A 25098-nucleotide genomic window follows, 5' to 3' on the forward strand; every position below is an offset into this window, starting at 1 on the left:
CTTAAATGAACTAGACTGATAAAAATACTGTATACAACAAATTAAATGTATCATTCAAGTAAAATTATAAACTGACTAGAAAGGTTGAAAGTAAAACAATATTATATTGAATTCTTTATGGCATCTACTACACATTGGTTTTAGTATGATGTATAATAACAATAGATTTTAATTTGTTCCTGGGATGAAACATACCACTTCAGTGAACTGATGTGTTGCACAGTGCTCATAGTACCGATGAATGATGATCGCCAAATGTGCAATTAATTTTTATTAGGTGGTTTAATAAGTCTGGCCAGATATATTGTCTAGAGATTTCATACTGTCTGTGCAAGTAAGAGAGTGTGAAGATGCAGTGTTTCTGGGAGATTGGGCGAGGCTGCAGTTTGGCCACACTCGGCAGCAGCTGCTAGTTTCACCGTTATTCCGTGCAGCTCCACCCCCGTGTTGGAGATGTGACGTACTCGACAACAGCAGGCTATGTCACGAAAGGGAGAGAAGAAAGTCGGTCTGCTCTGAAGCCTGATAAAGAGCTGTGTCTGAACTGTCTGTTGATTTGTAACACTAGATGCAATTACTAATCATAATGGCAGACAGTTATTGTACTGGATGTTCTGAGACTGTATTTCCTGGAACAACATATGTACATCTTCAAAGGGTGGCTTCTGTTATTCATTATAGTTTACTGGAAACAGATAATAAAAATTCCACTCCCAGAACAGGCCAAACTGCTCAGGAGATGAAAGGAAGAAAGAAGATATCTAGAAGGGAGATGTACTCCTGATAACCAAGTAATTTCTGAATCTGTACACATTAGCATCAGAATCAGTATACGAAGCCCCTCAGGCCGTCCAAATGCAGCAGGAAACATCTCAGTGCATAAATTACTAATACGAAATAAAAGAAAAAGCACTATAAAGAATAGGGAAATATCCCTTTCCAAAAATTGTGATTTTATTATTTTATTTTGCATCTCCTCATTCAGAATGGAGCAAACTTACGGATTATGTCATCGAGATCCAGTTTAGCAATCATTTCACATTCTATTTATAGTAAACAGTTTCTATCATCTTCAATATTCTGAAACTGCAATGGCAAGACGTTGCAGCCTGTAAGGATCCTATACCATAACATGTTGAGTTATTTGCTATTATCTCTAATATTTGAAAGTCAAATTGGCGAACTGCTTAATCGCAGTGACTGTACGGCAGCTACCTCTGGTTTTGTCAAGGTAGAATTTGAAAGTAACTGCTACCAGATGATAATGTTTTAAAATAAAGTCTGACTGTTGTTGCCGGGTGCCAGTGCTAGGTGGCACTCAGCACTCTGCAGTCAGTAAGCAGTACTATGTCACGTGAACCGTGCAGTCGGGTTAAGAATATGAGCAGGCCGGCACTGTTTTGTTGACGTTGCTAATCCGTTAGTAATACAATTATTTGCACGGTGTTAATTCGTTTGAGAGTTCCAGTGTGAAAAGTCGACAAAGTATAGAAGCTTGCGGAATATTAATTACGTGTGCATATTCAGAGGTGTTCGCTCTGAATTGTACTTACGGCAATAAATCATACTGTTCACATTCCACTAACAATAACTATCTTTTGTAATACCTGATATGATCCATTTCCTTCAATTAACAATCACTGTATTATATTTGTTTCTTAGTTAACGGAACTGAGAGTGGTGGCAGTTATCACTGTAATACAGCCACGCCACCACCGTCCTGTTATAAGTCGCTAAGACTGTCATAAATATCCTCAAAGCTATTTTTATGTTTGGACAAACACTTCTAAAGCTATTATTTGAAAAACCTTCCAAATCTCCAAATGGAATGCACTGCCAATGCTCTTATCAGCTTTTTCATCCAGACATAGAAAGCAGCTATTTTGTTTACCGGTTCTGCTGTATTGATGTCTCAACTATCTTTGCCACCAGAATCAGCTGCAAGTTTTTCAAAACAAGATACAGATATTTCATTTAAGGTGACTCATGACGAGAAATTAAATTGAGATGAAATGGTGTGATATCTATGAGACTTTCACTTATTATTCGACAAATTATACTTCCAAAATTTCTAGCTCAAACAACCTCAACCTCAGCTCCAGTCTTAAGCTGGCAGAATTTGAAAGCCTTCAGGCAAACAGTATCTTTATTTCGGCACCTGTTCGCAGACCTCCGAGACCCTACGATACTGTAGCAAAGTAGCGGCAAGAACTCTGTTGCCAAACATGAGTGAGACGAGCAGGCGGCAACTGTGTTGCACATAACATGCATTAAGGCAGACTTTGCTCTGTAGCAGTCATTTCTTTGTAATGCTACTCGGATGAAATGACACTGTGACTACAGTGTGCGTTTGCCACCACAGGCCGAGAGAAAGGCTTCTTCTCACAGGCAGACGAGTGGAATGTGAGAAGTAGGAGAATTCACATACCTTTGATACATTTCGTCCTTAAGTAGGTGTTCTTGCAACTTTCTTGCTTTTAGCTTCCGACGACTTTTACGTCCTCTTGACCTGCGCACACGTGGGGGACGTATCGTGCCTTGCTCTGGAAATGGTGCTGACTGTGGGTCTCCTGGCACGCTGCCAAGAATGAAGGACTAATTAATACTTTCAGTGGCTAAGGAAAGGTGCAATTGGGCTGATAATGACAACACTCTGTTTGGTAATGACTGGATCAGGATTAATAAAACCTATTTTGCAACTTCCTAGCACTCTTAGATATCAGAAAAAAATATTTTTTTTAAAAAAAAGAAAGAAAAGGAAGAAAAGAAAAAGAAAGGAAGAAAAAGAAACAGACATTTTTGTCAGGACATATATGAGCCATGACAGCTCTTCTCAAGTTTTCCATAGCTGCTTGCGTATCACGAGTTTGGTGTCACGCAGTGTGGTTACGTGGCACTCTGGAGCTGAAGGCGAGGGGGATTTGGCATTGGGCAGTGAGACGAGTGCATCAAACTTGGCTAGAAGACTTACAAGGAAGTGCACACCGATGGTAGCCCAGAGGGCTGTGGGGTCTCTCAGCATTACGGTTATGCCCTATTTTAGTCCCACGTTGGCCAGTAGTTTGTCCATTAACACCAAATTTACAGAGAACAAAGCTGATCTCCTGGAAGTGAAGCAATTACTGATACGAACTCTGGATCCGAGCATTGTTATTGCTTCCTGCTGCATGTGTATAGGCAGCATAGTTGGGAGCTAGCTTGAGGCTGTATTTTAAAAGACTGTCTTCACATACATCGGCTCTGGCTATGTGCAATCTGACACGGTTAAGCTTGTGTGTGAGTGATTTGTTTTAAATTCATATACTTATTTGTACTGAAACTGATGGAAAACCTGATGTGTTCCACTATTGCTCATGTGGACTGTTAACTTTAAACAACAGTTATGTCACTAGAAGGTTGTTCTCCTAGGTGTATCTGATATGTTATTTACTTGTAGGCTCACTGCTGGAACTGTGATAAACTGTAAGCTACTGAAGCTTAATTTTCCTTGTTTTAAGTTTTGGAATTTTACGTGTAGCATGCTGCACGGCATTGTACATCTTGTTGATGTAAAATTGTAACCTAGTTAAGATCTTATTGCAAATTATATGTTTAAAATTTCTGAAAATCTATTGTGCTGTCTACTTATCAGAGTAATTGCATTTTCTTGTTTTTGTGAGCTCATTCATGATACTGAGGTTTCAAGATAGTAAATTCCAGGTATCTCAGGTGATTGTTTAAATGTGTCAGTCCCAAGCATAGTGGCTTAGTGCTATGTTTTGCTAATGAAAATTTAATATTTTTACTGTAGTTCTAATTCTGCCTACCCTCTGTGCAGTTAGCACGTGTTTTTCTGTGTACTTCGACTAATGAGTTTTTGTATCCTCGGTCTGCCTCCTACCCCAGTTGTATTCCCTCACTCGTGTACGGCTACCTCGTTTGCGTTAACTGTACGAGCTTTGGTCACTGAGAGGGTCATGCTACGCAGACTGCACACCTGCAATCCACAAGGGATGCCAATACATTGGGTGACACACCTTGTTGTGTGATCATCCCAGGTGGTCCGTATGTATATCGTGCCTGTTGCAACTAGTCCATGAAACTAATGGCCAAAGTTGAGTTTTTCTTCTTTGTGGTTTGAAACTGGCCCTGGGCCATAACTAAAACTTTAGTTTCCGGGTTCCATGAAGTTATTTATTGTATTGTTTCATGTTCTTATATCTGGTCTGTTACTGTGTTGATTAACAGTTTTATGCACCTAGTCCTTCCTTGATAGTATGTTGTTCTGGCTCATGTTTACCTAAGGCAACACTGTTTGTCAAATGTTAATTATGCTTGTAAATTTCATCCAGTTAAATTTTGTAAAGCATCCAGCCTTTTTATTTGTCTAGTTGTGCCTCAGGGGGGAGAATGTGTTGTAAGGATAACTCCCACCTGTGGTGTTCAGAAAAGCTGATGGTGGAGGGAAGAATCCAGATGGCTCAGGTAGTGAAGCAGCTACTGAAACAAAGTGTGTTGTCTTCAGCTGCATGTTGTGCCACACAGTGGTCTACTCTGCTCTCGGCCACAGTTTGGCGGCAGCCATACATCTTGGCGGACAGCTGGTCGGTAGTCATACCGATACAAAAAGCTGTGCAATGATTGCAGCAGTGGTGGTAAATGACACGGCTGCTTTCACAGGCGCCCCGGCACCCGATGGGGTCGGATAAACCTGTGACAGGACTGAAATAAGAAGTGCTGGATAGGTGGATTGGGCAGGTTTTCCTAGGTCTTCCATAGGGATATGACCCTTGTGACAAGGATTTGGGATTGGGAGTGGCACAGAGATGGAATAGGATGTTGTGGAGGTTGGGTGAGTGATGGAACACCACTTTAGAAGAGGTGGGAAGTTTCTTGGGTAGGATGTACCTCATTTCAGACCATAATGATGGGTAATCAAGGGTAATACGGTTCAATTGTTCCAGTCCAGTGTGGTATTGGGTGATGAAGGGGACACACTTTTGTGACTGGCTCTTGGGGTTGGTGGGAGGATTGGGAGCGTGAGGGGAAACGGTACAGGAGATAGGTTTGCAGACTAGGTCTGGGGGACAGTGCCTGTCTGTGAAGGCCACGGTGAGAACTTCTGCATACTGAAGAAGGGAGTTTTTGTCACTGCAGATACGCTGTCCCAGAGTGGCCAGGCTGTACGGGAGGGATTTTCTGGTGGCATAGGAAGGTGACGTGCGAATGCCCACAGCTGTGCCACAGATTTGTTTATATACAAGGTCGCAATTATTAAACTATATTAAATAAAATCGTCATAACTTCTGATTAGTTTGCATTATAATGATCAAACTGCACGATTGGCCATGGGGCATAATACGAATTAGTATGTGCATGCTTGGTTTGGTTTGGCGATGAAGCCAACTTTCATTTGGACGAGTTAATCAATAAGAAAATTGGCAGATTTTGGGGGGACTGAGAATCCGCATTTCGTGATTGAGAAGTCTCTTCACCCTCAATGGGGGACTGTTTGGTGTGCAATGTCCAGTCACGGAAGAATCGGTGCGACATTCTTTGAATGCACAGTGACTAATGAATGGCACGTGAAGGTTCTGGAAAATGATTTCATCCCTGTTATCCGATGTGACCCTGATTTTGACAAGATGTGGTTCAGGCAAGATGGAGCCTCGACCCCATCGAAGCAGGAGAGTGTTTGACATCCTGGAAGAGCACTTTGGGGACTGCATTCTGGCTCTGGGGTGCCCAGAGGCCACTGGCATGGGCCTCAATTGGCCACCATATTCTCCGGATCAGAACACATGCAACTCCTTTTTGTGGAGCTATATTAAAGACAAGATGTGCAGCAATAACCCTATAACCATTGCTGAGCCAAAAACAGCCATTCAGGTCATCGACAGCATCAATGTTCTGACACATCAGAGGGTCATGCAGAATTTCACTGTTTGTCAGTACCACATCGTCGCCAATGATTGCAGGCATACTGAGCATGTCATAACCTAAATCTAAACAACTGTAGTGATGTTTAATATTGAATCAAGTATGTGCATGCCGTAATTTGTAACTAATTTACAATTTTTTTCATCTAGTTTAATAATTGTCACCCTGTACCTTCCATTCAAATAAGTAGTAGATGTGGATTAAGATCAAATTAGTAAGGAGTATGAGGAACGAGGTAGCGGATTTTGAGTCTGAAAGACATTGGAAAAGGTAGTGTTCAACAGCAATAAGACCATGGGCATGAGGGATGTTGGTGTGTAGGGAAGTGGCGTCAACAGTGACGAGTAGGAATCCAGGAGGAAAAGGTTGGTAGGTTGGTTGGTTGGTTCGTTCGTTTTGGGGAGTAAAGGGACTAAACTGTGGGGTTATCAGTCCCTTTTCCCAAGGTCACACAGGTCTTGGATGAATCCATACCCCAAATGAATCCTATCATTTAAAATCATTGAAATGAACAGAATGCATAAAAAGAACTGTATAACCACACAGAAGGAGACAATGAAAGAAGCAAGTTAAAAGTGAGCCAGCCACTCTGCAACACACTAAAATCTCTGACCTAAAAGCACAAGCCAAGAGAAACACAGATGGTAAAAATATGAACACAAAGTCAGACAGCACCAGGGAGAGGGAGGAAGAGTTAAAACTGAAGTAGGGTAAAGGCCTGAGAGAGAAGGCTACACACCCACCCTTAGATTGAGTGATAAAAACACCCCTCTCGAATAAAAGGTAAAAGTAGATCAGCCATTGACGTATTATCACCTAATAACATAGGTAATGAGTCAGGAAGGTTAAAAGACAGCCTCAAGGTGGCTAGATTAGGACAGTCCAAAAAAATATGGACTACTGTCAATCAAGAGCCGCAGCAACACTGGGGTAGGTCCTCGCGATGGAGGAGGTGACTGTGATTCAGCCAAGTATGGACGATACAGAGCCGGCAAAGGACAACAGAGTCACTGTGAGTGGCTCACATGGATGAACTCTACGCATTGGTTGTCTCCTTGATAAAATGTAATTTATTTGGTGTACTTAGTGTGTGCCACTCGGTATTCCAGATCCCGAAAACTTTACAGCGTAAAACAGATCGGAGATCAGTCTCCAATGTCCCGATCTCCAGAGATGGTTTACCGGTAGCCTGGGATCCACATGAAAGCCACTGAATGTCCACAGTTTTCAAGGGGATAAACAGACCCATGGATAGTCATTACCAAAAGATGTTGAGGGAAGCACTGGTGGAGAGCTTGTAGGTTGCTTAAGGATTCACTACAGATGAGGAAGGACTCACCTGCGCAGGAGCAAATATGCCTGAGAACATGAGATATGGCCGCTGACTCTGCAGTGGAACACCGCAGCTATCCAGCAAGGACGGCTGTTCAGTATGTCCAGTGTGAGCATAAGTGAAGCCAGTGTGACAATGGACCATCAAGCCATCAGTGTAGACTATTTATGAGCCCTGGACTTTGCCAAGAATAGAGAAAAACTGGTGGCGGAGGGCCTCAGGAGGACCTGTGTCTTTTGGGCCTTGCGATAGGTCCACATGAAGCTGCGGCCAAGGCACGGACCATGGGACGTGGACATGAGTGGACTCGGATGAAAAGTGGGAGAGGGAAAGACTCGAATTCAGTGTAAAAAGACCTGACATGAACTGCGATTGTAACCCCTGATCTGGTTGGTTGGTTTAAAAGTGAAGGGAAAAGGACCAAACTGCAAGGTCATCAGTCCCTTGTTCCCAGTAGAACAATTACCCAAGGGAAAGAAGAAAACAAAAAAGGCATATGGCACAATAACAGGAAATAGAAAGAACTAGAAGAATGACAGAAGGACAACACACACTACAATGGACAAAACAGGACAAGAAAATCATAGAGACATGCAAGAAACAGTGAGAAGAGATTAAAAACAAGAAAGCAGACGACCATGGCTGGCTGACCATGAGAATAAAAAAGGAGAATCCAGCCACTCTGCAACACATTAAAACCTCCACCCTAAAAGCCCTAGGGTGGAGGACACAGAGGAACAAAGGACTAAGATCAAATGATAAAAACCACCCTCATGAATAAAACGTAAACCTAAAGCTGCTGTTGAGGCATTGTCGCCCAACACCGAAGGTAGAGTGCTGGGAAAGTTAAAAGTCCACTGCAGATTGACTAAAAGTAGGCAGTCCAGCAAGAGGTGGAAGACTATCATTTGGGAGCCACAGCGACACTGAGGTGGGTCCTCACGACAGAGGAGGTAACCATGTGTGAGCCACATATGGCCAATGTGGAGCCAACAAAGGACAACTAATTCCCTGCGAGAAGCCCGCAGGGAAGACTTCCACACATTCGCAGTCTCCTTAATGACACACAGTTTGTTGTGCATACTGTGATGCCACTGTCTCCAAAAGCCAAAAAACCTTGCGGCGTAAGTGCTCCCTGCCGCCGTTGGATAAGCAGCTGCAGCAGCAAGTCGTATACTCCTAGCTCACTCATTTGTTACATATTTTAATTCTTAATTTCTTTGCGTGTTTTTGGTACTTGCATTGTTTAATTCATAAATTTCGGGCGTATTATAGTATTTGAGAGTTGTAGCATCGCGTTTTAGTACTCGAATAGTGTTAAATCGCGTAGTCTCCTTCCGCCGCCGAGCAGTGTGTCAGCAGTGCACAAGTGGCAGCATTACTGCATTTACTAGGCAATCTTGTATTTTAATAACCATTTCAATTTTGTGTCATTTTGTTTGCGCTCTCTGTAGATTAGTTCAGACGTTCTTTGCACAACAGTTTTTAGCATGGATAGAGACTGCAACTGCTGTGTTCGGATGCAGGCTGAGTTGGCATCCCTTCGCTCCCAGCTTCAGGCAGTGTTGGCTTCGGTCACACAGCTTGAGGCTGTTGCCAATGGGCATCACTGTGGGGGTCCGGATGGGGGTTTGTCGGGGACGGCCAGCTCGTCCCACGCATCCCCCGATCGGACTACGACTGTGGTTGCCCGGGATACTGCCCGCATTGAGGCTGATCCCTCACCTGTGGTAGAGTGGGAGGTCGTCTCAAGGTGTGGCAGGGGGCAAAAGGCATTCCGGAGGGCTGAACGGAAGGCCTCTCCAGTTTGTCTGACGAACCGGTTTCAGGCTCTGTCTCAGGCTGATACTGATCTTCGGCCTGACATGGCTGCTTGTCCTGTTCCAGAGGTTGCCCCTCAGTCTGCAAGATCCGGGCAGTCGCAGAGGGTGGGCTTACTGGTAGTTGGGAGCTCCAACGTCAGGCGCGTAATGGGGCCCCTTAGGGATATGGCAGCAAGGGAGGGGAAGAAAACCAAAGTGCACTCCGTGTGCATACCGGGGGGAGTCATTCCAGATGTGGAAAGGGTCCTTCCGGATGCCATGAAGGGTACAGGGTGCACCCATCTGCAGGTGGTCGCTCATGTCGGCACCAATGATGTGTGTCGCTATGGATCGGAGGAAATCCTCTCTGGCTTCCGGCGGCTATCTGATTTGGTGAAGACTGCCAGTCTCGCTAGCGGGATGAAAGCAGAGCTCACCATCTGCAGCATCGTCGACAGGACTGACTGCGGATCTTTGGTACAGAGCCGAGTGGAGGGTCTGAATCAGAGGCTGAGACGGTTCTGCGAGCGTGTGGGCTGCAGATTCCTCGACTTGCGCCATAGGGTGGTGGGGTTTCGGGTTCCGCTGGATAGGTCAGGAGTCCACTAAACGCAACAAGCGGCTACACGGGTAGCAGGGGTTGTGTGGCGTGGGCTGGGCAGTTTTTTAGGTTAGATGGCCTCGGGCAAGTGCAGAAAGGGCAACAGCCTCAACGGGTGCGGAGCAAAGTCAGGACATGCGGGGACCAAGCAGCAATCGGTATTGTAATTGTAAACTGTCGAAGCTGCGTTGGTAAAGTACCGGAACTTCAAGCGCTGATAGAAAGCACCGAAGCTGAAATCGTTATAGGTACAGAAAGCTGGCTGAAGCCAGAGATAAATTCTGCCGAAATTTTTACAAAGGCACAGACGGTGTTTAGAAAGGATAGATTGCATGCAACCGGTGGTGGAGTGTTCGTCGCTGTTAGTAGTAGTTTATCCTGTAGTGAAGTAGAAGTGGATAGTTCCTGTGAATTATTATGGGTGGAGGTTACACTCAACAACCGAGCTAGGTTAATAATTGGCTCCTTTTACCGACCCCCCGACTCAGCAGCATTAGTGGCAGAACAACTGAGAGAAAATTTGGAATACATTTCACATAAATTTTCTCAGCATGTTATGGTCTTAGGTGGAGATTTCAATTTACCAGATATAGACTGGGACACTCAGATGTTTAGGACGGGTGGTAGGGACAGAGCATCGAGTGACATTATACTGAGTGCACTATCCGAAAATTACCTCGAGCAATTAAACAGAGAACCGACTCGTGGAGATAACATCTTGGACCTACTGATAACAAACAGACCCGAACTTTTCGACTCTGTAAGTGCAGAACAGGGAATCAGTGATCATAAGGCCGTTGCAGCATCCCTGAATATGGAAGTTAATAGGAATATAAAAAAAGGGAGGAAGGTTTATCTGTTTAGCAAGAGTAATAGAAGGCAGATTTCAGACTACCTAACAGATCAAAACGAAAATTACTTTTCCGACACTGACAATGTTGAGTGTTTATGGAAAAAGTTCAAGGCAATCGTAAAATGTGTTTTAGACAGGTACGTGCCGAGTAAAACTGTGAGGGACGGGAAAAACCCACCGTGGTACAACAACAAAGTTAGGAAACTACTGCGAAAGCAAAGAGAGCTTCACTCCAAGTTTAAACATAGCCAAAACCTCTCAGACAAACAGAAGCTAAACGATGTCAAAGTTAGCGTAAGGAGGGCTATGCGTGAAGCGTTCAGTGAATTCGAAAGTAAAATACTAAGTACCGACCTGACAGAAAATCCTAGGAAGTTCTGGTCTTACGTTAAATCAGTAAGTGGCTCGAAACATCATGTCCAGACACTCCGGGATGATGATGGCATTGAAACAGAGGATGACAAGCGTAAAGCTGAAATACTAAACACCTTTTTCCAAAGCTGTTTCACAGAGGAAGACCGCACTGCAGTTCCTTCTTTAAATCCTCGCACCAACGAAAAAATGGCTGACATCGAAATAAGTGTCCAAGGAATAGAAAAGCAACTGGAATCACTCAACAGAGGAAAGTCCACTGGACCTGATGGGATACCAATTCGATTCTACACAGAGTACGCGAAAGAACTTGCCCCCCTTCTAACAGCCGTGTACCGCAAGTCTCTAGAGGAACAGAAGGTTCCAAATGATTGGAAAAGAGCACAGGTAGTCCCAGTCTTCAAGAAGGGTCGTCGAGCAGATGCGCAAAACTATAGACCTATATTTCTGACGTCGATCTGTTGTAGAATTTTAGAACGTGTTTTGCTCGAGTATCATGTCGTTTTTGGAAACTCAGCATCTACTATGTAGGAATCAACATGGATTCCGGAAACAGCGATCGTGTGAAACACAACTCGCTTTATTTGTTCATGAGACCCAGAAAATATTAGATACAGGCTCCCAGGTAGATGCTATTTTTCTTGACTTCCGGAAGGCGTTCGATACAGTTCCGCACTGTCGCCTGATAAACAAAGTAAGAGCCTACGGAATATCAGAGCAGCTGTGTGGCTGGATTGAAGAGTTTTTAGCAAACAGAACACAGCATGTTGTTATCAACGGAGAGACGTCTACAGACATTAAAGTAACCTCTGGCGTGCCACAGGGGAGTGTTATGGGACCATTGCTTTTCACAATATATATAAATGACCTAGTAGATAGTGTCGGAAGTTCCATGCGGCTTTTCGCGGATGATGCTGTAGTATACAGAGAAGTTGCAGCATTAGAAAATTGTAGCGAAATGCAGGAAGATCTGCAGCGGATAGGCACTTGGTGCAGGGAGTGGCAACTGACCCTTAACATAGACAAATGTAATGTATTGCGAATACATAGAAAGAAGGATCCTTTATTGTATGATTATATGATAGCGGAACAAACACTGGTAGCAGTTACTTCTGTAAAATATCTGGGAGTATGCGTGCGGAACGATTTGAAGTGGAATGATCATATAAAATTAATTGTTGGTAAGGCGGGTACCAGGTTGAGATTCATTGGGAGAGTCCTTAGAAAATGTAGTCCATCAACAAAGGAGGTGGCTTACAAAACACTCGTTCGACCTATACTTGAGTATTGCTCATCAGTGTGGGATCCGTACCAGATCGGGTTGACGGAGGAGATAGAAAAGATCCAAAGAAGAGCGGCGCGTTTCGTCACAGGGTTATTCGCTAACCGTGATAGCGTTACGGAGATGTTTAACAAACTCAAGTGGCAGACTCTGCAAGAGAGGCGCTTTGCATCGCTGTGTAGCTTGCTCTCCAGGTTTCGAGAGGGTGCGTTTCTGGATGAGGTATCGAATATATTGCTTCCCCCTACTTATACCTCCCGAGGAGATCACGAATGTAAAATTAGAGAGATTAGAGCGCGCACAGAGGCTTTCAGACAGTCGTTCTTCCCGCGAACCATACGCGACTGGAACAGGAAAGGGAGATAATGACAGTGGCACGTAAAGTGCCCTCCGCCACACACCATTGGGTGGCTTGCAGAGTATAAATGTAGATGTAAGACAGAACAAAAGTCAGTTTAAGAGATGCCCATCTCCAGGAAAAGTTTCCACGTAGCCTGTTTGGCCAGCCTGTCAGCAAGTTCGTTGCCTGGGATTCTAATGTGTCCTGGTGCCCACACAAACACCACAGAACGACTGGACCGTTCCAGGGCAGAGATAGACTCCTGGATGTTTGCTAACACAGGACGGCGAGGGTAGCACTGGTTGATAGCTTGTACGCTGTTCAGGGAGTCAGCACAAAGAATGACTCACCAGAACAGGAATGGATGTACTGAAGTGTATGAGATATGGCCACAAGCTCTACAGTGAATACACTGTGGCCACTGGGCAAGGAATGCTGTTCAATATGGCCTCTGTGGACATAGGTGAAGCCAACATTACCATCAGCCATTGAGCCATCGGTGTAAATGACTTCAGAGCCCCAGAACACATCAAGAATCAAGAGGAAGCGCCAGCAGAGAGCGGCGGGGTTAATGGAGTACTTAGGGCCATGCAAAAGGTCCAGACAAAGTTTCGGCCAAGGTGTACACCATGGAGGTGTACAGGAATGGACCTCAAGTAGAGATGGTAAAGAGAAGTACTCCAATTCGGAGAGAAGGGATCACGTGCGAACCGCAATCGTGAGCCCTGACATGGGCCGCCAATGGGGGAGAACTGCCATGGGTGGGAAAAGGAGATGGTAATTCAGAAGCTCAGAAGAACTATAAATGTGTGCAACATAACTGGCAAGCAGTTACGCATGTCGGACACACAACGGAGGGACTCCGGCCGCCACCAGGACACTGTTCACTGGACTTGTTCTAAAAGCTCCCGTCACTAGGCAAACGCCAAAATGATGCACTGGGTTAAGTAAATGCAAACCGTAAACCAGACTCCGATAGTCAAGGTGGGATTCAACAAGAGCTCGGTAGCGCTGCAGCAGCATAGAGTGATCTGCACCGCAGTTGGTGTTGCTCAGGCAGCGGAGAATATTGAGGTGTGCCAGAACTCCTGCTTAAGCTGATGAAGGTGAGGTAGCCAAGTCAATCGGGCATCAAAAACCAGTTCTAAGAATCGATACATCTCCACTACAGTGAGCGGATCATCATTAAGATAAAGTTCAGGTTCCAGATTAATGGTACGACAGCGATAGAAGTGCAGGACACACGACTTTGCATCTGAAAACTGGGAGCCGTGGGCTAGAGCCCATGACTGCGCCTTGTGATTGGCTCCCTGTAGGTTCCTCTCAGGAACTCCAGTATTGGAGGAGCAATTCGAAATGCAGAAGTCACGAGTGGGACTGCAACGCTACAATGAGGAAGTGGGCTAAAGATATCAATGCACAACGGACACGTTGCACCATGTAAGGCACCCTTCCCCAATTGGCTCAGTCTTCAAGAAAATTTTGAAAAATGAAGGTCAAACCTTACGGGGGACCATCACATAAAGGCCAAAAGGTGTGAGACTCCTTTTAGTCGCCTCTTACAACAGGCAGGAATACCTCAGGCCTATTCTAACCCCTGGCCACACAGGGGGACCTGATATGGACCACTGTCATGGGAGATGGATTGCCATGTTAGGAAAAAGGAAACGGTAATTTGGATGTTTAGCCAAACTGCGAATATGCGCAGTATAATTGCAAACAGCTGTTGTTGCCTGATCTGCAATGGTGGAAACCCAGCTACCATGAGTAGACTGTTCACTGGGCTCGTTCGGAAAGCTCCCGTCACAAGTCAACCTCCACAGTGGTGTAAAGGATCCAGCATCTGCAATGCTGAGGGTGACGCTGAACCATACGCCAGGCTCCCATAATTGAGATTGAGATGGGACTGTACAAGGTCTTTGTACAGTTGCAACAATGTAGGGCAAACTGTACCCCGGTCAGTGAGATTCAGACATCAGAGAATGTTAAGATGCCACCAGCAAATTTGCCTAAGCTGACGAAGATGGGATTGCCAAGTTAAGCGGGCATCGAAAATCAGTCCTAAAAAGTGATACATATCCACTACGTTAAGTAGTTGGTCAGTGAGGTAAAGTTCTGGATGTCGGTGGACAGTACAATGACGACAGAAGTGCATGACGCAAGTTTTGGTGCTGAAAACTGAAAGTCAGGGGGTGAGTGCCCATGATTGTGCCTTTGGTATGGCTGCCTGCAGTTGACATTCAGCCACACCAAAAGCACATGAGCAGAAGCAAATACAAAAGTTGTCAGCATATAGGAAGGGTGATTACTGAGGACCTGACTGCTGCTTCGAGACCATTAATGGCCACCGAAAAGAGTGGGATGCTCAGTACAGAGCCCTGCGGGATCCCATTCTCTTGGACATGGGGGGGAACTGTGAAGTCGAACACTGAAAGTGTGGAGCGACAAAAAATTCTGTATAAAAATTGGGAGCGGGCCCCTGAGATCCCACTGGCACAGATTAGTGAGGCTGTAGTGTAGCCAAGTGGTATCATAGGTTTTCTTCAGGTCAAAAAAGATGTCAATAAGTTGATTACAGCGGGAAAAGTTGTTCTGATAGCAGACTCCATGTATAACAAGTTGTCAGTGGTGGAGCGACCTTGGCAAAACCACCCTGAGACAGAGCCAGAAGGCCCCGAGACTCGACCAGCGAGCACAACTGACGGCTCACCACACATTCAAGCAGCTTGCACAGAATGTTACTGAGGCTAATAGGACATAAGCTATCCACATCTAGTGGGTTCTTACCAGGTTTTTGAACTGGAATGATGATACTTTATTGCCATTGTGACAGGAATTCACCATCAAGCCAGATGCGGTTGAAGACGGCAAGTAGTGGACTGGTAACCCACTTGACAGATTTGGTGATGGATGCTGTCTGGCCCAGGGGATGTGTCAGGAAATCTGCAAGGGCACTGAGAAATACCAACTCAGTGAATGGAGCATTATACGGCTAAGGGTTGCGTGTAGCAAAAGACAGATGTTGATGTTCTGCCCGCTGTTTTAGGGTATGAAAGGTGGGATGGTAATTCTCAGACACAGAAGTTCGATCATAATATTCACCAAAAACGCTCCCCGATTGCATCTGACTCAGTATAAACAGCACCATATGGGGAAATCCCAGGTAGACCTGCAGATGTCTGATGTCCATAAAGGTATCTGAGCTTGGTCCAAACCTGGGTAGTAGAGGTTAGTAGATCAATGGTGGTGAGGTATTGTCGCAACACTCCCACTTCTGTTGTTTGATTTATTGAGAGACCTGGGTACGGAGCTGTTTGAAGGCAATGAGATGATTCAGTGGTGTGTGCTGCTTATAACACTGTAGCGTCCACCTACGACCACTAACGGCTACTGCGGTTTCTGGCAACTACCAAGGCACTGTCTTCCGCCGGGGGCAAACTGACGAACAAGGGATTCCAGATTCAGTTGCAGACACAGTGGTAGTAGTAATGGTCTGGATCACCTTGTCGATGCTTCCATGCGATGGAGATCCAACAGTGATAGCAGAGGTGAAAGAATCCCAGTCAGCCCCAATAAGTACCCATCTGGGCAAGCGTTCAGGTGAGTGATGCTGGGGGAGTGACAGTAAGAGAGGGAAGTGGTCACTACCACACAAGTCATTATGAGCACTGCAATAGATGAATAGTAGAAGCTCAGGACTGCAAACTGAGAAATCAATGGCCTAATATGTGCCATGTGGCTCAATGAAACGAGTCGAGGCACCTGTATTTAGGAGGCAAAGGCTAATTTGAATTAGTGGATCCTCAACATCTTTAGCAAAGCCAGTAATCTCGGTTCAGCCCCACAAAGGGTTATGGGCATTGAAATCACCCAAAGGCAGCAAAGGTTGGGGGGGGGGGGGGGGGGGGGGGGAGGGCGTTGAAATATTAGTGCAGCCAGTCAGCATCTGGAGGAAGGTAGATATTTCATATTTCAGATGATAATTTCCTGCATTGTCTTTATCCTGATAGCCGCCACTTCTAAAGGTGTTTGAAGGGGTACAGATTCGCTATGTACAGAAGTAAGGACATAGATGCAGAGTCCACCTGACATCCTGTTACAGTCATTACATTTTTGTAATACTCCCGACAGCCACGAAGGGAGTGGGCCCGCATTGCACAAAACAAGGTTTCCTGAAAGACAACGCAAAAAGCAGGTGTAATAATGCTTAAGAGTTGTCATAACTCAGCCAGGTGGGGGAAAAAACCACTGCAATTCTACTGGAGGATGATGCTGGGGATTGAGGATCAAGGCCCCTGGTGGGTGGGGAGCCAATGCCCCCAAAGTGGGTGTGGGGGAAAACAGTAGGAAGGGGTCCCAACCACCATGGGAGAAGCTGTAGTCAAACAGCCCCAAGGGCCTGACATAAAAGGCACAAAGGGCGAGGGTAACATCACGAGAGAGGATGATTTCGTTGCAGCCATAATAAATGTCATCATCATAGGTACAGGATGTGAATGATCGTATTTCTTCTCGGCCTCCCGACACAGGAGTTGGTCGAGAGTCTCGTATACTTGGGTTTTCTTTCTCCTTTGGAAAATGGTGCTGTGCAGTGAATTTGGGGGGAATGGTTCAGCCTGCAGCTCAGACGGAAGGAAGGTCACGAGGAGTGTTCGTGTACAATGGACTCTGCAGCTACTTGATTACCCCCACACAATGGATGTCTACTGTGCTGGGATTTGGGTGTATTACTGAATAGTAGGAGAACAGACTTGCAGCACAGAAAGAGAAGTAGCGCTGCAAGGCCTAGAGTCCTGTGTTGGCCAAGCACGTATTTACAAAAAAGATAAGAGCCCTCTTGGGGGGGGGGGGGGGGGGGGGGGGGACAGGTATGGTCCAGACATATTACAGCAAATTAAGGATTCAAATGTAATGATTAGTCTCAACTCTACTATAGCTAGTTTGGAGGAATGAATAAATCAACTAGTTGAGCAGAACGTGCAAGAGAGAACTGACTCAACTGCAAGTACACCTAATTCTGTAGTTGATTTAGTTAAAATGAAGGGGGATTTGCAAATTGATCTTGTTCATCTTCTAGCTACAGCTTAAGTATTGGCCATTGATAATACAATGGGAGATGCTGAAGAACTTCTGAAGCAATTACTGCTGAAGTCTTGGCAGTCAAATCTCTTAAACTCCAAAAAGAACAAGAGTTACATGATATTTTAGATAGATACAAAGAAGTATTTTCTGATAAACCAGAAATTATTGTAGAGTACATACGCACATTTAAAGTGAAGGATGCCACACAGTTCTTTTGTAAGCTTTATCCAGTACCTATGAATTTAGGATCAGCAGTGCATGGGGATGTCCAAAAATATGGTTACAAATGGGATTATGGACACAGCATGTGTGTGTACAGTAATCCACAGTTAGTTGTAAGAAAATCAGCCTGGGACATACACCTCATACTCGATGCTCAGACTACAAATACATAAAAAAGAAGAAAAAGAAAAAAAATAAAGAAATCAAGAGAGAGAGTCTGGTCGGTACTGAAGAACTGCTGTCCAGATTTGAACAAGCCCAATTCTTCCATTCAACAGACTTAAAGACAGGATACTGGCATGTGCCATTAAATGATGACTTGACGCAATGTGCTGCATTTCTAATTGAAGTTAAGTCTTACAACTTAAAAGTACTTCCTTTTGAATTGTATACCCTGTACTTGTGTTCTTATGAGTTGTAGACAAAACATTAGGAGATGATTTCGTGCAAAAACTAACTATATATGTTGATGAGATATTAACAGTTTCAAAGGCCTGGGGAGAGCACTGTGCTTTGTTAAGCAACTAAGGTTTCCCAGTTAGTGTTCCCAGTCCGGTGGCATGGAGGAACAGTTTTTAGGGAATTTATGTATTCTTTGGACACACAACTTTTATTCCATGACAATGTTGGGGTGAGTATGACCTCTTATGGTTAAGTGATTTTATTTGTTACACTAGATGATGAAACTTTAAGTGTTCCAAAACTGGTAGTGTATGAAGTAAAAGATTGATCATTCAGCCAGTTTCTTTGCTTACAAAATGAGCTTGTACAGTTGCTATGAACTCCTTGTGTAATCAAAAGGGACTACAAATTACAAGACATTCTTCACTGTAGTAGGTAAAGCCATACATGACTAGTATATTCACTCAAATGCTTCGGCACACGTCTAAACTCCCATGTGAAATGAATTCATGTAGATTAATGTTCATTTCACAAGTGATAGTGGTGAATAATGAGAATTTGCCCACTGAAGGAAAAGACAAAAGCTTGAAGTAACAAATGTTCTTTAAGTGCCACATTTGCGTACAAATTTCCTTCCTGTAAGTAACATAGTTGAAAAGGTACTTTCCATCACTTTGATAAATGAGATTGTTCCATTTACAGGACGCAAATGAATTTACTTGCAACAGCAATGCTTGATAATAGCATATACAAATTGGATCAATCATATAACTGTTCAGTTAAACACAAGTCTGTATCACTATTAAATGATGCGAGGAAGTGGAATAGGAGATTACGACATTTAAGCCTTGAGAGAATGGACTGGCCAATGGTATTAATTATAAAGGAACTACTGACTTTCCACATGTAGCGTGCTTGGAAGGTAAACAGGCAAGATTACCTTTCCAACCCTCCGAGTCGCGATGAAAAGGTATCGTTGAATTAATAAATTCTGACTTGTGGAAACAAGAACAACTGAAGGTGCCAGATATTTCCTGACTCTAATAAATCATTATTCAAGGGAGATATTTTTGTACATACTAAGTGACAAAATCAAATACCAGAAAGTATTAGAAATTTCAAGAAGCTAGTAGAAAAATGAGCTGACTGTAAAACTTGTGTCTTATGCACAGTGAATGGGAAGGAATATGTGTCCAAAGAACTAGAAACCCTAAACTCTGGAACAAAATGGAACATCAGATATGTATAAGAGAATATTCATGTTTATTATCTGATGAAGGCTTACCAAAGTCATTAAAGTCAAAGACGCATTTACTGGAAGGAAAAAAAACCTTCAGTATTTAACAATATTTGCCAGCAAGGCATTCATTCATCATCCTAAAGCAAGAGGGCATAAATGGGATACGAAGGAAACTGAATGAGTGCTGGTATGATATTGTGAACAGAGCAGGGCATATTGGCTATTTAAACCCAACTAATGAAAATTAATAGTGGTGAGAGATGGGATACTTAAAGAAAATACACCACTGGCCATTAAAATTGCTACACCAAGAAGAAATGCAGATGATACACGGGTACTCATTCGACAAATATATTATACTAGAACTGACATGTGATTATATTTTCACGCAGTTTGGGTGCATAGATCCTGAGAAATCAGTACCTAGAACAACCACCTCTGGCCGTAATAACGGCCTTGATACGTCTGGGCATTGAGTCAAACAGAGCTTGGATGGCGTGTACAGGTACAGCTGCCCATGCAGCTTCAACATGATACCACAGTTCATCAAGAGTAGTCACTGGCGTATAGTGACGAGCCAGTTGCTCGGCCACCATTGACCAGACGTTTTCAATTGGTGACAGATCTGGAGAATGTGCTGGCCAGGGCAGCAGTCGAACATTTTCTGTATCCAGAAAGGCCCGTACAGGACCTGCAACATGCGGTCGTGCATTATCCTGCTGAAATGTAGGGTTTCACAGGGATCGAATGAAGGGTAGAGCCACAGGTCGTAACACATCTGAAATGTAACGTCCACTGTTCAAAGTACCGTCAATGGGAACAAGAGGTGACCAAGACATGTAACCAGTGGCACCCCACACCATCACGCCGGGTGATACACCAGTATGGCGATGACTAATACACACTACCAGTGTGTGTTCACTGCGATGTCACCAAATACGGACGTGACCATCATGATGCTGTAAACAGAACCTAGATTCATCTGAAAAAATGATGTTTTGCCATTCATGCACCAAGGTTCGTCACCGAGTACACCATCGCAGGCGCTCCTGTCTGTGACGCAGCATCAAGGGTAACCGCAGCCATGGTCTCCGAGCTGATAGTCCGTGCTGCTGCAAACGTCATCGAACTGTTCGTGCAGATGGTTGTTGTCTTGCAAACGTCCCCATCGGTTGACTCAGGGATCGAGATGTGCCTGCACGATCCATTACAGCCATGCGGATAAGATGCCCGTCATCTCGACTGCTAGCGATACGAGGCCGAAAGACACAATTTTTTGGTACATCCATGGCTAATAGTTAAAGGTTGTGCACAAACTAATAGTTTAAACCATAAAGAGACTTATGTCTTAGTGATCCTCTATATTTCATTAACACTTTGGGTCCTGAGCCATTGCGCGCGGGTGTCTACCATAAAGACTGGCTGATTTTAACATATTTTAAACTACTACAACTCATGAAAGGTTTCAGTTACAGCAATAAAATTACTCTTATTGAAAAACCTAGACTTTCTTGTTTAAAACCATTTATAATACCTTTATCTTGAATTAATACATACTTCTGACAAGCGTTATTATTATAACATTGTTTTTGAAAAAAGAAAAAATTGGTCAAAGGTATATTCACTGTATTTTCTAGAAGAAACTTTTTTTTATTTTACACAAAAATTGTAATTATGATGGATACAGTATGTCTCATCTACAGTAACCTCCTGTAACTATTTTAGGATGCAATTTTGCTCTTTGTGTGGTAAATTTTGAAGCGCAGCATTTTGCACAATGCTACTTTACATTCACTACACTGGTAGCTTCTGTCTTTTTGCCACACTTTGCCAGAAACTTCCTTATTTCCATAAGTGTAACTCCTTTCCACTTTGATCATGAGCAGGTGAGTGAAAGGGAATTTGTGCTTCATAATTTCCAGATGCATTGTTGAGCATACAGATTAGTTTGTTCCTTTATATGTTTCATCATATTGTCTGTCAGGAAATATGAAAAAAATTCTAGAGGTGCACTGTTCTGGTCTAAACTGACAACACTGCATATTCCAAATTGTCCTGAGAATAGATCGATATCTGGTGCACGATCAGTAGTCGTCCAACCTTCCTCAGAATCAGTGTGGCGCATACGTCTCGGCTTCCCCCTAACCGTCAGTCTCGCTCGTTCTTCAGGCACAATACTGACGGGATTACTTGTTGCTGAACTGCTTGGACACCTGCTCTCTTCTTCTGTGTCTATCAGAAGAGTAGTATTTGCAAATAAAATCATAATTACGTACTGAGAGTTTTTTCAGTGAAAATATGAACAAAAATTATAGATGTTTTGTTGTCAGAATTCTTTACCTGAACTGCCAGAAACTTCTTCTTGAACATAATCCACATCATCATCAGAGTCATCTACAATATCTTCCTCTGACAAATCAACATCAATTTCTTCTAAATCACGATATAACTCGCGAGCAATTTCTTCGTCCGTCAAGCCACGCTTCGCGATGTCGACGCTACTGAGACTGCGCGGGACAAAATCGCTGCTTACAAAACCCGACAAATAAAAAGGAAAGCACACCCTTCCACAGAATGCCCGCACTATCTAGTGACCAATACTCGAACTACAGTCCATGCAGCACCTCCCAGACAAGCGGGAGCCGTAAGAACACACAAAGGAAAGAAGGGGAAGAATGAGAACATGCACCCATAAAATTACGGGCGCCGGACTTTTGTGCAGGTCGCGCACGCCCGTATTTTTACGGGCGTTGGCGCCTAAGTGTTAAGTTATTTGTTTGGAACACTTAGGCATTACTGCAGCATTCTTACAAGCCAATCTGAATGAGGAGATTTATGTCAAGAGTCCCAGACGTTGATTTTGACATTAGAACTGTTAGGGACAAATGGATAATGAGGTTTAAGAAAGCAGTTTACAGATTAAAACACAGTAACAGCAACTGGAACATTAAGCTACGTGAAGCACTCTTGAATTTTACAGGTAGTACAGAAGATCCATGTATTTATCAAAAGAATCATGGAAATTACATAATGTATTAATCGTTACAATTTATGCCAATGAGATGTTAATTTTCAGTGACAACCAAGAATCAAATTGCTTGGGCATCAGGGAAACAAAAGAACGCACAAGGGGGCTATTACGGATGGATCAATCTCAATAAATAGAACAATTATTAAATAAATACAACATAAGGCATTGCAATAAAGTGCTGACACTCTCGGACAACAATGAAGTACTTACACATGACGTGAGCTCCAAGACAGACCGAGAGAGAAATGCCGTGAGAAATATTCCACGCAAAGAAGCCATACACGGTCTGATGAACGCACATCTCAGAATCGTACCTGATCTCAGAGATGCAATCAGAGTTGTAAGCCACCACAACAATTATTCAAGCATGCCTGACTGACAGGCAGTTTAAAGAATCGTGAAATATTTGAAAGGGACTAATAGCCTGGAGTTGCAATTTTTTAGGGAAGAGAACCAAGAGTCACAGGATATACTGAAGCAGACTATCAGGAGGCAAAGAGGACAGAAAGTCAGTCACTGGTTTCTGTTTAAATTACAAGAAAAAGTTACTTCCAGAGCAGCAAGAAACAACCTAGAGTACCTAAGTCAACTACTGAAACTGAATATATGGGTCTGCCCTCAGCTTGTCACGAGGCAGTCTGGGTACAGGGAGATCTCTCCCTGCCCTGAAAATGATCCCATCAAACTTTATTGTGGTAACAAAGGTGCAGCTGACTACAGTGGAAGAACAAAAACATAATGATATCAGACTTCCATTCTACTAGAGAAAAGACAAACAAAAAGTGGTAAAAGTCTGGAACAGGGTACGCAGTGTAGTTATGTACTTTGTGGAGGATTGTTGTCAGTGCTTTCCATGAGGTATAATGGGAACAAAAGAATGTGGCTCAGCTGTTTGTGTTACTCAGTCAATGAGAAAGCAGAAGGCAGACAACGTGTTTCGAAGTAGTGTGTTCAAAAGAAAGGGCAAAACATTGCTGTAACTGAGGATTATAAACTTTTATTGCTCCTCGATCTAGACCTTAGCCGACAAAGCTCGAAATGGAGCAGATGCTCACCGACATGTCAACTAAGTCATTTGCAAGAACAAGACATCTTCAAATCGTTAAGGAAAATGGACTGATTTTGTAAATTTTTTCATATTTGGCATTGACTCTGGTGGGAATGTTATAAATCAGAATCTATGCCTCTACTGATATATATACTCTTTGCAGTAAATTTCCACACATTCTTTATTCTAGCTCATATGTTTGTTGTGAATACTACGTGCACATAACAGTAAAATGCTTCTTCTGTGACACTTTAAACTGTGATCACTTTACTTAATTGCATTACTGAGTATTACAGCAAAAAATTTAAAAAAAATGTACAAATAGAACAACACCGTTAATTAATTTTAGGAACACAGCAGTCTAGATCTATTTTTCTCACTTTTATTGCCAATTTTGGCCACTTCATATCACAAGTTAATGTACAGCAGGATTGTTGCTACTGCTGCTATTACCCTGTGACTGGCAAACATTTCTAGGATCAAGTATCTCTGGTTGGAAAGCAAAAATGGGAATAGTCAGTGTGGCTATCCACTTATACCTTACCGAGAGGTACAAGCTGCCGCACTATGTCAGTAACACACCTGAACCTGTGAGGCATGCCTCATCTATTGGGCCTGCAGCCAATTTTCCTGCAAGCCCAGACATTCACAGAGGGTGGGCTTGTTCACCATCAAGAGTTTCAATGTTAGGCGGGTACCAGAGACCCTCAGGGACAGCAGGCAGGTTGGGAAAGAATGCTACTATGCACTAGATTTGTTTGCTGAGAGGTCTTATCTGAGATGGGAAGAAGGCTCTGCCACTGACTACTGAATGCACGGAGAATTGCTGGCTGGAAACAGGAGCTCAGGTCAGCACAAATGACACTTGCCACATGGATTCTCAGTTACTTGATATAGCTGGCTGCATTAATGAATGCATTTAGCGTCACACGTGGAGTGCAAACACAGCTCATTACTTGCAACATCGTACCCAGAATCACTCGTGGCCCTCCATTTGGACCTGAGTGGAAGGTCTAAAGCACATACTCAGCATTCTGTGGTGCATATTTCTGGACTTTGCTATCGGTTGGAGATTTGAACAGGCCCTTCGACAGATCTGTGATGCACTGCATAATGGAAGTGATTACACAGGTAGCAGAGTATCATTGTATACACATGTGAGTTTTTTTAGATTAGAGGAAAACATGCTCAGCATCAATGTTGAATTGCCTGGCGAAATCAAATACAGATCAGCTACAGAGGAAAACTTTAGTCCTTACAAAGAAAGAGAAAGTTTTAACGTGACGTTAGTGAACTGTGGGAACATCCATGGTAAGGTCCCAGAGTCAATATTGTTCACTAAAGGTAATAATGTCCACATAGTAAAAATTAGGAACTGTGACCTCGGTAAAATTGGAACTGACTTGCAGTGAAGTCCTAAATTTAGATTGGAATATAAATCATGAAGATAGGTTAAGTACAGACAGTGGCAGCATTTTAATTGCTGATGAGAACTCTTTAGTATCTGATGAATATAATACAGAAATATGAAATAATTTGGGTGAAGTTAACCATCAAAGGTGGATCAAATG

At 43.5% G+C, this 25098-nt stretch overlaps 1 protein-coding gene across 4 annotated transcripts in view; it reads right to left on the reverse strand.

The window, feature by feature from the left end:
* LOC126106899 (nuclear RNA export factor 1-like) overlaps positions 1–25098 on the reverse strand; it is a 299293-nt gene that overhangs the window by 265527 nt on the left and 8668 nt on the right. For 2 of the 4 annotated variants that reach the window (XM_049913313.1, XM_049913314.1), the window contains exon 3: positions 2429–2578. The exons of the other annotated variants lie outside the window; for them this stretch is intronic. In XM_049913313.1, the coding sequence (XP_049769270.1) occupies positions 2429–2578 (150 nt within the window). The remainder of the gene's footprint in view (positions 1–2428; positions 2579–25098) is intronic. 4 annotated transcript variants of the gene reach the window in all.

This window comes from Schistocerca cancellata, chromosome 10, assembly GCF_023864275.1.
Source record: "Schistocerca cancellata isolate TAMUIC-IGC-003103 chromosome 10, iqSchCanc2.1, whole genome shotgun sequence".
NCBI classification, from domain to species: Eukaryota; Metazoa; Arthropoda; class Insecta; order Orthoptera; family Acrididae; genus Schistocerca; species Schistocerca cancellata.